The sequence below is a fragment of the Gracilinanus agilis genome, chromosome 1, assembly GCF_016433145.1.
Source record: "Gracilinanus agilis isolate LMUSP501 chromosome 1, AgileGrace, whole genome shotgun sequence".
Taxonomy (NCBI): Eukaryota; Metazoa; Chordata; class Mammalia; order Didelphimorphia; family Didelphidae; genus Gracilinanus; species Gracilinanus agilis.
The window spans coordinates 9,911,524-9,927,613 of record NC_058130.1 but is presented as its reverse complement, the minus strand read 5'-3'; the positions used below and the strand labels follow the sequence as shown (position 1 = coordinate 9,927,613).

The 16,090-nt window shown below is 44.1% G+C and overlaps 1 protein-coding gene across 1 annotated transcript in view; it reads right to left on the bottom strand.

Annotated features, from left to right (window-relative positions):
• Positions 1 to 16,090, bottom strand: part of CACNA1D (calcium voltage-gated channel subunit alpha1 D) — a 345,485-nt gene that overhangs the window by 79,051 nt on the left and 250,344 nt on the right. Inside the window, exons 19-24 of the mRNA XM_044675443.1 lie at positions 9,482 to 9,611; positions 6,444 to 6,503; positions 3,535 to 3,641; positions 1,877 to 1,964; positions 1,119 to 1,226; positions 417 to 469 (exon numbers count right to left, since the gene is read on the bottom strand). Of these exons, the coding sequence (XP_044531378.1) occupies positions 417 to 469; positions 1,119 to 1,226; positions 1,877 to 1,964; positions 3,535 to 3,641; positions 6,444 to 6,503; positions 9,482 to 9,611 (546 nt within the window). The remainder of the gene's footprint in view (positions 1 to 416; positions 470 to 1,118; positions 1,227 to 1,876; positions 1,965 to 3,534; positions 3,642 to 6,443; positions 6,504 to 9,481; positions 9,612 to 16,090) is intronic.

Here is a 16,090-nt window from a genome sequence, read left to right as displayed (position 1 = left end):
CCTTCCCTTTCCCACGTCTTAGACCCCTTGGGCAGACAGCCTGGTGAAGCCTATGGATGGGCTCCATCTCAGAATCTTTTTTTTAATGGCAAAGGAAAGCAATTCCACTGAAGCGGTTATCCATAATACTAGATAGCAGACCTCAGCTTAAGAATCCTTGATGTCAGAGAAGGGTTGAATTCATTTCCATGACAGATAAGAAACAAGTGAAGTGATTCTCTCACATCTTCCAGAACTAGAGTAAAATTTCAAAGACAACTTATCCCCCTCTGGGCAGTTCACACTGGACAGTCTGGTCAAGGAAGTGAGATTGCTCAGGGGATGGTCAGGGTTTAGGTGCTCTCTGAAGCTGCCCTCAGTGTCTCTCTGCCACCTCCTCCTGCCAAGGTTCTAGATCTGTCCCCTCAACTGCTCACCTGCATTCTTCAGGGTTACTTTTGGCTTCATCTGTGCATCGGTAGAACTTCCCCTAAATAGAAAGAGAACAGGAAAATGTAGCCCTTTACCAAGTTACAAAATGAGGGGCTGACCAACACCAGAGGTACCTTCCTTACCCCACACCCTCTCTATCTCCAAATCCTTCCTGGATAAGTGAGAGGTAAGAAGAGCTGCCACCAGCAAGGAAGCCCTGAAGTCCCTCGCCCTTCCACCTACCCTGCCCCAACTCCCCAGTCCCCAACCCGGCCTCTCCGGGGACCCATCCTAGATGGCTGGACCTGGAGAAGTACTCTCACCAGTGCATGTTCTCACCATGCCCTTCCCTTAGTCCAAGCCTCAAGATAGTTCATGGGACTTAGATGAGACAGAAGTCAACAACTGCATTCCTCCTAATGAGATGTAGAACCTCTAGGCCTTATCAAGTAGTCCCAGAACTGTCATCATCACTACACATCTTAGGGGCTTGGTTTCCATCCCATCACTGCATGCTTCAGACATCTTGGCCTCAACAAATATTCCACAGCTAAACTTCTTTACCAAGTTTTTTTTTTTTTGCCTCCCCTAATTAGTCTGAGCCTGAGAGCTTTTCCTATACGTTCCCTGTGCTCAGTGCCCAAGTGCTTCTAGACTCATTTATTCATCAATTCCATAGAGCTTTGCGGATCTCTCCCTAAGCCTACCTTAAACAGCTGGACACCAATGCAGGCAAACATGAACTGCAGCAGGGTAGTGACAATCATGATGTTGCCAATGGTTCGAATAGCAACGAAGACACACTGAACCACATGCTGGGGAAAGAAGAGAGGGGACCACAGAAGAGACCTTGGAGGTGTTGCCTTGCCATTTTGGCCTATTATCTAAAGCCTGACTTTGAGGAAGCATGACGTATTAATAGGGACATGGGGCTGGAGAGGAGAAACTTGTTTCTAAATTCCATCTCTGATAGCCCTCTCTAAGCCTCAGTTTCCTCACATGTAAAATGGAGATAATAGAGTCCAATGAGATTAGGTATTGGGCATATGTGATCAGATCAAAGTGGTCTATAATGGCTAGCTATGATTATTGACTTCTGGAGGAAAGCTGGACAGATATTTTGATGTTTATGTCAAAGTCACTTTTTAATTTGCTTTTCTACCTGGCTTTCATTTTCAAGACTATCTGACTGACACCACAGACCCAAACTGGGCAGCAGAGTCCAACAGCTTTTGGTGAATGGGGAGTTTTTCCTTATCTCACTGCAGAGCATCTCAATTATACAAAGGAAATGCCACTAGCAGAGGGGGTTTATCTGGAGAGAAATTGAATTAAAGCCCTTGCATGAGTAGAGCTTACTTTGAAGTCAATGGAAGCTAACTGGACTCTGGCTCAAAGGAAGCCAGGACCCTGAGGATAAGACATACCAAAGAACTACACATTTTAAAAGGAGATAAATAAGAACCTTCAGCCCTTTTGCTCGGTTGATTGCCCTGAGAGGCCTCAGAACCCTTAAGACCCTCAAAATCTTCACAACGGAGATAGCACTTGATCTGGAGAAAAGACAAATGTGAGGAAGCATAGATTAATCATATGTCATTCATTCATTTTCATCTGTCACCATGGAGGTGACTCACTGTAAAAGACCCTTTATGACAAACACAAAAGTTAGCACTACTTTACTAGCCCGAGACCAATCAATCAGTCAGCTACCATTTTAAAGCAGCTACCATGTTCCAGGCACTGTGCTAAGGGAAGAAAGGCAAAAAATTGAATAAAAAAAATGACATAGACCACTTCACTACTCTACTCTTTTAGGCTTATAATAACAGTTCTTGGTTCACCATGATAAAATCTAGGAGCACAAGTAAGACAAGAAAATAGCCCAGTACCACAGGGTGACCAGGTAACCTTGCTGGTGGGTCTCTCTATGTCTCGGCTAAATACAGATTCCTGGACAATCCAAAAGCACCTGAACATTGCTGAACTGTGTTCTTGTTTAACCTTTCATTATCACAGACTGAACATAATTCATGGAATTGATATTTCTCTAGGAGAGAAAACAGGTCTTTGTTGAAAAAAATAAACATTAAATAAGCCCTCATCCCCTCAATTGGTATTATTCTTCCCTCAGTGTGATATTAGTCAGCATTCACTCTGTAGACATTACAGATCATTTCTCTCACCTATAGGGTCAGTAGAGCTATTAACTAGTATCACCTAAAATTCATAGTGATGAGGGTCTAAAGTGTAAAATGTTCTTAATCTTTTTACAAGAAGGAACTCCTTTCTGCTTTCTTGGCACCCTGAGATAATGAGCAGCAGAGGGGATATTAATACCCACGCTTGAATGCCATTGGTATTTTTGGTAGAAAAACGAGGTGGCTGAAAGCCACTACTACCATGACTTCTACCCTGGGTTTTATGGACATTTAAAGCATGGAAGCATGCAGGCTGGAGATCTCCAGGCACCTCCCTCCTTTCTGCTCGAAACACCCTCCACTTGCAGGAAACAATACCTGGCAATACTTTCTAGCCACATGCTCCTCCTCCCTATTAAAAATGCCTGCAGAGAAAGAGGTGATAGTGGTTGATGTCTTGTAATCCATCAGGCCAAACTTTACAACCAGACAGCTAAGGACTCCTTTGGGTAAAGCTAACACCCCAGAAGTCATTATTACAGAGATACTACATAGAATCAAATCAAGAAAAGGCAAAGAATCATGAGGAAACAAGCGCCATCACCACACAAATTGAGAAATTGGATACTCAAAGTGTGTCATCAAGAATTCTCTATTCCCAAGGTTTCATGGATGCCTACTGATGGAATTAGACTGTTTCCCTCATCCCAAACCCATAAATTTGAGTTTTCTCAAAATATTAAGAAATGAGTACAAAGCCACAGCCTCCAAAGGGCCTATGGGTGTGGGTGTGCATGTACATATATACATGTACACAAAGATGATGACTACTACTACTTCTTCTCTGTCTCTCTCTGTCTCTGTCTCTCTGACTCTCTCTCTCTCTCTCTCTCTCTCTCTCTCTCTCTCTCTCTCTCTCTCTCTCTCTCTCACACACACACACACACACACATATACACACAGATATGACTGGGTTACTTACTGGATCCCAAATGATACCAGAGAAACACCCACAACCAGCATGTCGAGCAAGTTGAAGTAGTTCCTACAGAATGCCCCTTTGTGAAGGAATGCTCCAAAGGTCGTCATCTATAAAGAGAATTTTGAGTAATTGAATGTCTCCCTCTTTCTCCAGGGGCTCCTCCACTTGGGCTGTTTACAAGACCCCTAAGGAGGTGGGGCTATATCTTTTAGTGAATATTATTAACACGATGAAGATATAAAACCAAAAGAAGTGAGGAGCGACTTAACTGACATCTTTGTATTGAAAGTCTATGGGCACACGTACATCTTAGTTAAGGTACAATTAAAATTTTTAAAATGAAACAATTGAAATCTCCTTGTATAGATGATTAAATTCTCATTAGTGCCTTGTTTGACATTTGAGAATAAAGCTCCTCTTGGGAAATTACATTTTGTCTATTTTTGTTGTGTCCAAAACATTGTCCTACTTGCATAGGTACACCACCAAAATATGAGGGCACTGGATGCCAGTGACCTCTGAAAGACTAATAAGTGACTGCCAAGTCCCCAACAGCTTTCCCATCAGGAAAGAAGAGAGCAAGTTGGCCACTGGCTCCTGTCCATCAGAAACCTGCATCACCTTTCTCATAATCTTTAGAAATATCTCAGGACCTTAACCTACTCCTTCCCCCCCCGTCCCACCTCTCCCACTCCAATACTCAAGTCCATTCATATATGCTGTTGGACTATGACAAAACAGGTTTAAAGACACACATGAAAATCAGTCTCATGACTTGATACCTGCATATCAAACTAGGTGTGAACATACGCCCACATACATGTTCAAACCCTCTTGGTTCCAGAATCCAACCAGTACTGGGGATTGTACTGATCACATGAGCTTGACCATGAAAATAAATCGGGCATGAACTCTACACAAGCCAAGAATGGGAAGTCTCTGCCCAAGAAAAGAGGGATCAAACTGGGACAGGTGTGGCACATTTGGAAGGCAACTAATGAGAGCCCAGCGTGGCTAGAGGCCCATCTAACACAGAGTTCCACAGGCCAAGATATTTTCTCTAATTCACTAAAATTTGGTTCATATCAGCGGGGTACTGAAGAAGAGATATTTTTGAGCAGTAAATGGTCTATTTCCTACAAAGAACGGTGTACCCATTGGCATGAATGCTAGAGTTCCAGATCAATAAAACAAGTCCCACAGGCTGCTGGTCTTGTCTCAGAAAGACACTCCAGCTGAAACAGTCCACAGGGGGAGGGAACACACTTGCTTGCTCTATTTCACTTGGCTCTCAGCAATTAACTCAAAAATAAGAATCCAGGCTCAGATACCTGCCTTGTAGGTAACTATGAAGAATCTGACAAACGATGACAGTTGTTTTAACAGCCTGGTCAAATGAGCCTAGAATAACTGTTTACGTAATAAGTGAAAATTTTGTAGTATAGAGCAAAATGGATTAATTGGAGTTTTTCAGTCTTCCATCCTGAGGATAAAGAAGCAAATGATGGGGGAGAAAGTTCATCTCAGCATCTTATTTTTTAAAATTTCCAGAGTAAACCTGGGATTCACTCTCCCACACATTTGAAATCTTGATCTCCAAGAATAAACAGTCATTACTGTTACTCTGAAGGATGACCCTGAAGGACTGCCAGATTCCTTGTCTTTGGAGAAAAATGTCATCAGGCTCATTAGATCACCCAAAGAATAGTGGGGAAAGGCATGTGGACCCTCACCGAAGAGTGTTAACCAGTACAACCTATCGTTCCCCGGTAGTAAGCCAAGTTCTGCTTTACAAACCATCTTGTAAACAGCCCAAGTTATAGCTATAATTGAATACAAATCAGTAACGCTTTTAAAGGAATACACACAAAAGAGGCAACATGGCTTTAGAAAGCAAGAATTGGTTAAAACGCAGAACTACAGTTTGTTTACTGATTCTCATGGAGGAAGAAAGGCTCTACCGCCTGGAGAGCCACTTGCCTAAGGCTCTGCTCCTCTGGAAAGGCTGCACTGTCTGAAGCTGGAAGGAGGTGTTAGACACATCTCAAAGCACCTTCCAAAAGCATGTTGCCCTACGCTTAGAGATGCGCTGCTGGTCCAGTGGGTCAGTGACGAGTCCCACTTTTTCCACGGGGCCCTTTGCGTGTGCTCTCTGCAAAGTGTCCCTCACAATCAGTACACAAACTCCGTGTGGCAATGCCAACTTTTCAGTCATGCAAAGGCCAGGCTATTTAGCCCGTCTGCTGTATGTTTTACTTCTTGGTGGTTCTTTAAATAAGCCCATACTTCAAACAGATGCAGAATATATGAACACATCAATAAACCCAAGTTATCTTGCAAATCCTGTTGCAAGAAAATAGCAGTTTACTATTTTACATCTTTGAAAACAGAATCCAGCGAGAGAAATGAGGAATGAAATGCTCCCTCTGTAAAATAGGTTGCTTTGCTTTGAGTGTCAGAGCAGGCCAGAAGAAACTCACACAGTGAATCATTCTGTATCAGCAGCTGACACAGCAGAAGGTTTTTTAAAGGAACAAAATGAATGTTCTCATCAATATCATTAAGCAAAATGGCTCCTACATGCATTCAAAATTCCAAAAAAGAAAACAAAAACAAAGAGAATTGTTACAGAGTATGTCCTGGGATGAAAAAAAAAGTTTCGCTTGAGCCCAGAAGCCAAAAAAGAAAACCCCAAACAAAACCAAACACTTCAAGCGTCCTTCCTGGGCAGGTGACACCCGCTAAACACACGGCTGGTAAACCTGTTACCTTCAAAACGATCTCAAATGCAAAAGTACCAGTGAAGACATAATCTGCGTAACCTAGCATCTGGAAAGCAAGCACAAAATTGAAGCTATTATTGCGAAAGCTGCTCGGGCACATGCAAGGATCAATGAAAAGGCCATTACCTTCAACAGGATTTCGACAGTAAAGATGGCTGTGAAAGCATAGTCAAAGTAACCCAGTATCTGCAAGGTACAACAGGCGGCAGAGTGAGGAAAACAGGCTGGAATCAGACCAGGAGTCACAGAACACCCCATGCGGTTCCCGGCCCCCCCAGACCCGGAATGCTAACGAGCACCCCCAGATTCTTAGACCCACACGGCAGAGCATGATCATGTGCAAAATGTCCGTGTCCAACCCCCTTTCCTAAGGATGTTTGAGGCCGGGCTTGGGCTCAGACGGCTAGAGCAAAGCAGACGGAAAGAGTTAAGGCCGCTAACTGGAGTGAGACACCAACGGTCACTCGTTGGTCCTGCTGAGCGGGAGGCGGGAGACAGACTGCACAGAAATCACATTCTCTAGGCTGTCCTGGCAGCAAGAGAGATGAAGGATGCAGATCTTCTCCCGGCTGGAGGCGGGCAGCCCTGTCTGCACTTCCTGCTCCTCCTACGGCTACAGGGGAGGCAAAGAATGAGAAACTTGTCTGTTCCGATTGCAGCCAGTCCTATAGCTTGTAATAAGATAGGGACATCTTTTAGGGCCCAAGAAAACCGCTGCATCCAGCAACACACACGATCAGGAAATCTTCAAATAGCCAAGAATTTCGATCTTTCTTATGTGCCTTTGGGACTCTTTAGCAATTTCTTGCTCCACAAAGCCCAGAGCTATGAAGTGGCATTATTGATTAGATCAGCCAATTCCATCATGTCATAGGAACTGTAACTGAGAAGTCATATGTCTTGCCAAGGGTCACGAGGCAAAGCTGTTGAGATGAGAAACCACGTCTTCTGATTTCCCAGGTCAATGCCATTTCCGTGAACCAAGAAATAGTGTCACTTCAGAGAGGAACAATTTATGATCAAGCCCTGGGCAGTTCCTTGCTGCTCATGTTAAAGTAAAGCAGAGACCAAGGTTTCTAAGGAGGTTTCCGGTAAGGGGACTGACCACAGGTGGGGAGGGGCTTGCTTTTTCTCTAAGGATCAGTGGTATGGATGCTGGATCTTTTAAGCCCCCTTAGACATTTGGGAATTTGTTTACTTGTTTGCTAAGTGTACTTGCGTGTCTCTCCCCAGGATCCCTTATTTCACTCCTGCATCAGAGAGCACTCATTAGTCCCAGAAGGCTGTGGATGGCCAAGAAAAAGGGGTTGTGAGTAACTGAAGCTGGGACATTGAGGATGATGGTTCCTGGAGTTCTAGGATTGAATTCCTGTTCATGCTCCATTTTCTCCCTTTTCACTCACCACGATACTACAGAAGTTTAAAAATATACACCCACAGGAGTGGTAAGACCTGAAGAGCCCAGCAGGAAACAACGTCCCATAAAGGCAGCTTGGGACAAACCACCACAGCTCATTTCCAGGCTCCAGGCAGTAGAATGGACAGCCTGATGCCAAAGGGACTCATCAAACTTCCTACTGGCTCCCCAAAAGGCTTGAGTCTACCACCCCTCTGAACAGGTGAAAATACAACATTCTTTTATCCACACTAGATGTACATACAAAGGTCACTTGTTTCATCATTTAGGAGTCTTATCTGACTAAATAGGGCTGAACAGATTTTCTCTAAACACTGTAATTCTTCCATATGATAAAGTATCATCAGGCTCAAGCCCAGAGGCCATGATCTTTACATCATCAACAATGTACAATATTTGTTCTTTTCTTTCAAGTGGTCTTTATCGCCCCCACAGCAGACATGGTGTCTTATGGGTCTGATAAATTGGATAATCATCCAAATTTCAAAACCAAGATTGGTGGGAAAGCCAGGAAAATGTCACATAGTCCCAGTATTCTCAATTGTGGACTCGGGCAATGCTGATTTGAGGTCTGCTCCAACTCCAGTCTCTAAGAACCAGATATATTAGAAGAGGCACCTATCAGCGCAGGGTAGTGAGGACCCCCGCCCCAACACAATAAGCATCATAGGTATCCATTTTCATGAAAACCAATAAGTGAAATCTAGTACTGTTGGGGGGGCACTCAATGCAAGCTGGGAGGGAGAAGGATGATGGTGTGATAAAACAGAATACATACACACATGCCTCTCTTTTATATAAGAGGATGTTTGTGTTCAAAGTCTTAGAAAACGGAAAATCTCAGTCAGGGCAGGTCTGATTTCACGTACAAAGTTCTCTCCCAGAGCATAATAAAAAAAAAACATACCAGTGGGACAGCACAACCCAAACGTGAAGGGAACATCCCTCTCAATAGAAGAAAAGAAATTAAAGAGAGACAGTCTAAAATCAAGGGGCTCATTCCTTTGGAAATGACCAACTATTGAATGGACCTTCACCTTCAAAGGGTGAAGCCAAAGGCCTCATTTCATGGTGGAACCAATGTGCTGCCCAACGGTGTAGTGGCACAGCAAGGCTAGGGGTGGCCAGAGGACCTCCAATTAGACTTCTTGGTACAGAACACAATGACCTGAAGCAAAGGTATTCACTCCCTACTCTCATCCTCCACTGTCTGAAAGGCTTAAAAGAGGTGACCAAAAGGCAGAATCAGGAATGGGGGAAGAGAAAGGGAAAGCAAAGAGCCTACATAATTCATGACTTGGAAAAGCAGTGCCTGGATATTTCAAAAGGAAAAGTTGAAAAGGAACAGTTTTATAGAAGTTTATCAAAGGTAAGCTTTGTGGCAAACTCTTGCATAATATGGCATACGATTAAATATAAACAATTTAAAGTATAAAAGGTTTCCAAAATTACCTAATTATTTGGGGAAATTAAACCCTGAATTCAGGTTTCCCTCTGGGTTCTAAATAATAATTTGCAAAACTGCTCATTCCAATGAACATAAAGAACACATTTAAAAATACTGCAGACCTCAAGCATGTTTTAATTCTTCTACGTTGAAGGGTGCCTTAACATTTTTAATACAAATTGTTTTAGCGACTCTACACTGAAATGATCCCACAGCCTGACAGCCTGAGAAGAAAATGACACCGTGCTGGAAGCCCCCGTTCACACAAATGAGAGTTAGTTCACAAACTTGCTGGCTTACGATATTCCGAAAGGAGTGACTTCGGATGGGGTCTTCGGCAGCAAGGGAAGCACTGCTGAGCATGATGAAGACAAGTATGAGGTTGGTAAAGATGTGGTGATTGATAAGTCTGTGACAGCCCACTCGGATGCTGAGGAAGAAAGCACAATATTATTTCAGACGTTGTCTCCAGAGAACAGAGGTGCCATTTACAAGTCAGGAGGGTCAAAGGTTTTCTAGACAGTTCTGTATGATGGGTAAATAAGCTGTTTTCTCATTTCGACCAACTTAAAGCAATGATCCCAAATCCTATTCTGTTCCTCACTGAAGCTGAGTTGTAGTAAGCATGGCCTGCAACAACAGAAATTTCGCCTTAAACGTTATTTTTATGATATTTGACTCTGGTTGAGTCAAAGTATTGAGATACAGAAGTCTCAACTCAGGTGCTCCTCAGAGTATGGGGCTGACCCTGAGTTACTGATCCTTATTCCAGCACACCACAAGGTAAAGGGGATCAAGAAGGGGCCTCTGCTAAAGTCTGGAGAGGCTTGCCACTGAAGGATGAATTCTTCAGGAAACAATCAGAAAATCTGAGAAGTCTCTGAGTCCTGTGTGGTCTCCCGCTGCTGCTGCAATAACAGTGGTGAAAAGCCAAGCAGACAGAATCACACAGTTGATTTAACTTTGAGCCCCCTTCACCCAAGACCCTGGCATATTCCTATGGGGAGCAGCCTGCATCGATATTAAAATGATGTTCTGAACTTCAGCACCAAAACAGAAGGCATTTCCACAGGAATCAACAGGAAATCATGCATCTCCCTTCCATAATGCCTGCTTTAAAAAATATCCTAAGTACTACATTCTGCCCTAAAAACTGTCCTATTTGTCTTTCCTTCCTTTTGAACTTACTTCTGTGCATTAAAGAAAATGTTTCAACAGCCCCCTTTCTTCCCATCACTGTTGTTAAACTCCTTCTTCTCCCCCAATTCCCAATCAGAAATCAAAACCAAAATCAAGTAAAAAGAATGCATACAGTAGCCTTTGTCCAAAAATGCATGATTCTTTGGGCCCCATTACTTCTCTGTCAGGAGGGAGGTTAAATGCTTACTGGAGCTCCTCTGGAGATAAGGCAGGTCATTGCACGGATCAGAATCCTGAAGCCTTCCAAATGTCTTTCTTTACAGCATTCTTGTTCATATATAATTTATCCTTCTACTTCTAAGCTCACTTCACCTTGCAATCTTTGAGATTTTCCTCTTTCTGAAGGTGCAATATGACATTGAATTCACATACCACAAACTGCTCAGCCATTCACCAACTAAAAAATAGCATAGAGCAACACGGCATCCCTTTGGATTCCAGCTCTTCTGCCCCCTGGCTTGAATCTCTGCTTCAAGATCAATCTGTCTCTTCCCTCTTCTGCTTTATTTTCCTCCTTCCTATCTCAGCCTGTCTCTGGGTTGGGTTTGATGGCTTTTTACCTCAAACTGGTGGAGGGGGGGCGGGCACATATATGTGGGGACAAAGGACAATCTTTGTCTTTTTTGGAGAAGAGTTAGGTTCATCTGATGGCTGCTCTCCCCTCTCCTTTCCTCCATGTTTGTATACTCTTTTTCATAACCTCAGTTAAGAGAAATAACTAATTCTCTTTATTCCTCCTTTCAAAACTAATACTTTCCTCTTTTTTAAACTAATACACTCCTCCTTTTACTGTAACTTCTTTTTCCTTTCTTAAAACCCTCTGAACAGCACCAATCTGTCCCAAGGTTCAGTTTTTCTTATTTCCCTCTTTCAATATTCTTTGAAGAGATTAAGGTTCTAAAGCAAGACAGTTCTTCTCCTATTAAGTTAGCACTAAATATTCATATAGTCCGCTTCCAATTGCTGAAGTAAATTTACTTTTCTAGGTGCCTCTAAACTCTTGTCTAACTCTAAAGTTTATATTAAGCTTTTTTTAAAAGTCAGAAATTCCTGAAGACCCCACATTTCATTATAGATTTATTTAATACTCAGCATTAAGTTCTTCTCAGCTGTAAGCCCCTAGAATAATGTCATAGAAGATCTCTATTTCATGGCAGAAGCTTCCTCGTCTTGTGTCTTCCTGACTACGGTTCCTTGGTAGCAGAACTGTTTTTTTTTTCTTTTCTGGAGAGTTGCAGTACTTTTTCTTTGACATAGGAGCTCTTAATTTCCTCCATGACATTTTTGGGAATTTTACCTTTGGGGTTTAAGAGGTAACTAGTATAGTTTCTTATTGGGATCATTTTTCAGTCAGGGATGAATTTCAGATTTCTGCCAGAACTGGTATGGAGGAACTGGGTCTCCTGTTCAGGTAGACATCTGGGCCAATATCAACATTATCATTCTGTTCTAGCCAAATTAGTCCAGAATGCTAGTTGCTAGCGATCCCGTTTCTCAGTTCTTACAAATCCTTATTTTGGTCATGTAAATTTACAACCTGCTCACTGGCCTACAAAGATCAGCAACTAACATTTATTTACAACATTATTTAGGTTTTTTTCCCTAACAACGTTGGTACTGTGTGAGACCAGTGATGGGAACGTCTGTGACCCTCATTTTACAGTTGAAGAAGCTGTTGTGAGTAGTAAAATAGCTTCTCTGGTGCCATACAACTGATAAGATCCTACAGGCCAGTCCTCTGCTCACTGGGTCAAGAAGCCCCTCAAGAGTCTAGCCTCTGTCTTTCTGAAAACTCTGTCTTTCTGGGCATTTCTGGATGCATCCATTGATGAGAGTCTGCTTGGCTCAGGGTGCATATGCCAGCTTCTGCCTGCCCATGCCCAAGGAAGTTTCAGATGTTCTGGCACTAACTGACCATCTCTATGCTGGACATTTATCGAGGTTGGAACTGTATCTCCCAAGGATTTGCCCTAAACCCTCTTTCTCTTTTCCCTCCCTAGATTCAATGAAAACTGCTCTCTTCAAAGTTATCAAGGATTCATGAAAGGCCAAATCTAATGGCTTTTTCTCATCTTCAGTCATTTCAGGCTTGCAGCTTCAGAGATGGTCAATTCCCCTCTTCTCCTTGGTACTCTCTTCTCTCCTAGCTTTCCTCTTCTCCCCAGTCCTTCTCACTTTCCTTTGCTGAATCTTCAATCAGGTCAGACTTATGAACCATGAGTATCCCCAAGGCTTTGCCCTGGTCCCTCTTCTCTTTTTTCTTCATACTAATTTACCCAGTCATCTCATCAGCTCCCATGGATTCAATTCTCATCCCTCTGTGATTTCTCAGATCTACTATTTCAGTCCCAACCTGCGTGCTGACCTCCAATATAGCATGGGAGTCTATCAATCGATAAACTTTTATTAAGTGCCTACTGTGTGCAAACACTGGGCAAAACTATGAAGAAAAAAGAAAAGCAAGAGATGATCCCTGCTCTTGAGGCCCTCAGACTAATTAGGGAGACAGGGTGCAAACAAACGAACAGCATACAAGATGAAATGGAAATAATCCACAAAGGGGTGGCAGTACAATCAAGGGAGATTGGAAAAGGCTTCCTGGAGAAAGTAGGATTTTAGCTGAGACTCAAAAAACCCAAAGAAGCCAGGAGGCAGAGCAGAACATTGCAAGCATGCGGGACAGTTAATGAACATGCCTGGAGTCAAGAGATGCAGTGTTTTGTGTGAGGATCACAAGGAGGCCAGGGGCGCTAGACTGCAGAGTTCTGAGAGAGCCAGGGAGGAGGAGTGTGTACATAAACTGGGAGGGTAGGAGGGAGCAGGCCATGAAGGGCTCCGAGTGTCAAAGAGCATTCCGCATGAGCCTTGGGGCAAAATGGAGCCACTGGAGGGCACTGACTTGGGCAGTGACACGGCAATACCTGTACTTGAAAAAAATCACTTTAAATGCAGTTCAAACTGCTCATTGGACAGCTTAAACTTCTCATGGGCAAAATGAAATGTCTCAGAGGTATCTCAAACTCACCATTGTCCAAAACAGAACTCATTATCTTTTCCCCTAAAATATCCCCCCTTCCTACCTTTCCTATCACTGTCTGGGATGCTACCATTTTCCCCTCAGGCTCCCATCATAGGAGTCGTCACGGAGTCCTCACTGTCTCTCACCCTTAATAGCCAATACGGTGCCAAGGCCTGTGACCTTGCAACATCTCCTGAATTTACACTCCCTTCTCTCCTCTGACTCTGCCCTACCCTGGAACAGACCCTCCCCACGTCACACCTCAATTTCTGCAGCAGCTGCTGGGGTCTGCCTGCCTCCAGCCTCTCCCCACTCCAATCCATCCTCCACTCAGTCACAACAGTGATTTTTGGAAAGGGAAGATCTGACTCTATCACAACCTTCCCACACAAATAAATTCCAGCAGTTCCCATCACCTCCAGGAACAAATACAAAATGCTCTGGTTGGCCTTCGAAGCCCTTCCTAGGCCCCTCCTACCTTTCCAGGCTTCTTACTCCTTCCTTCCCACCACCTACTCTTTGATCGATTGACAGGGGTCTCCTGGTCACTCCCCATCTCTGGGCTCTGGACATTTCCTCCGATTCACTCCCCCCCCCCCCCCCCCCCGCCTGGAACGCTCTCCCTCCTCTACTCCAATGTCTACCTCTCTGGCCTCCTTTAAGTCCAAACTCTAATCCCACTTTTTCTTTTAATTTTATTTAATTAAGTAATTTAGAACATTTCCCCATGGTTACATTATTCACGTTCTTTCCCTCCCCTCTCCCATCTCCCTCCCGTAGCTGACGCGCAGCTCCACTGGGTTTTACATGTGTCGTTGATCAGGACCTATTTCCATATTATTGATATTTGCACTAGAGTGACTGTTTAAAGTCATAATCCCGCTTTTTAAGAGAAAGCTTTTCTGATTCCCTTTCACGTCAGGGCTTCTGCTCTCTGTTGCTTCTCTCCAATTCATCCTGTCTATACCTCACTCAGACAGTCACCTGCATGCTGTCTCCCCCACCAAACTGGTAGCTTCTCGAGGGCAGGAGCTGTCTCTTGCCTTTCCTCATCTTTCCGGGGCTTAGCCTGGTGTTGGGCACTTAGTAGGTGCCTAATCAGTGTTTGTTAACTGACAGGCAGCATCGACTTCATGACCTTCCGTAAGATCAACCAGAATCACTATGTACTCGTCGAACCACTGTCTCTGCACTCTACAAGCCTGAAGGTGTCCAGCATTTTCCAGTCTGCATCTGGGTTCTGGCCTATAAGCCACAGAGACCTCACGAGTAGCCAAGACTGCAGCCCGTCTGCCAATAAGTCACTTATTCTCCCACTTCTCATCTGTAGCCTGGGAGACTTAAAACTCAGAGTCTGACTTGGAAATCAAGTCCTCTCCCCAGCAGGAAAGGCAAAGGATGACCAGGCACCCAGCAAACAGCTTTTCGCTGCCCTCTAAGAAGGTTACTTTGAAGAAAATATCCCTCAGGGGAGGTACACCGTGAGACTCTGGAGAGCATCCCTGAACAACATCCCCTCACCTCCACCTATACTTCAGTCAGGAGCATGAATGAATGAATGAAACAGAGGCCCAGAATGACAAGGCTCCAGAGAAAGTCTTCCCTCCAACACAAACCAGCCTCCAAAGCTTTCTGGGCCCCACTGAGGAAGAGCAATAAGGACAATCTCTGCTAACCTGTTTTTTTTCTAGCTAGACAATGCTAGGAAAAGCATCATTACAGACTGGCAAGGCCAAAGGAGGCCTCCATACTCAGGAGAACCAGATCTTCATGGTTGACATGAGGGGGAGTAGAGCCAAATAATTCCTTCTCTGCTGTGTGTGGACCCTGCCAATCCTGTCATTGCAGGCTGGTACTTGTGGAGGGGCGGGGGAGAAAGGAAGGCAAGAGGAAATTCAGAGAAATGTAAAGAAAGGCAAGCAAGGGAGAAGGGAGAAAGGTGAGGGCTCAAGAGCACCCCTTGGGATTGCAGAGATGGAGGGCTAGAGGGACCTTTGAGGGCATCTAATCTCAGCCCCTCCATCAGCTAATCAGTCAACAAGCATTTTAAACAAGAGCTTCTTATATCATAGGCACTATGCTAAAGGATCCACTGAGAATTCAAAGAAAGGCAAACCAAGGTCTCCACCCTCAAGGTGATCACATCTTAATGGGGAGACAACAGTGAAATGCCTCCTGCTAAAAGTAAGAATAATAGCTAGCATTTGTACAAATCCACTGTGTTCCAGGCTCTATGCCAAGATGATCTCATCCAGTCCTCCCAATGACCCTGGGTGTCGGATGCTATGATCCTCCCCACTGTAACATTTAGGAGGCTTAGGTAGACAGAACAACTGGTCTGAGATCACAAGCTGGATTTGAACTTGGCTCTTCCTCACTCCAGGCTGTTCCACCTGGTTGGGGTCTGGGGAGGAGGGAGAGCCTCCCAGGCCTGAGAGTCACCCAGTGAGAAGTCACAAGATCAGGAGATGGAGGGCCATCTGGAAGGAAGAGCAAGGCAGTCAGTGTCTGGCAGTCTGTGGGCAGTGGAAGAAGTCTGGCCAGGTAGGAAAGGATCCTGTCTTACAGCTCTCAATGCCAAACAAATCAGCACTTTTATGGATGGGGAAGCTGAAGCCCAGAGGGTTAAGGGCTCTGTCTGAATTCCAACAGGGATTCAAACCCGGGTCCTCTGATACTGAGTTCAGCAT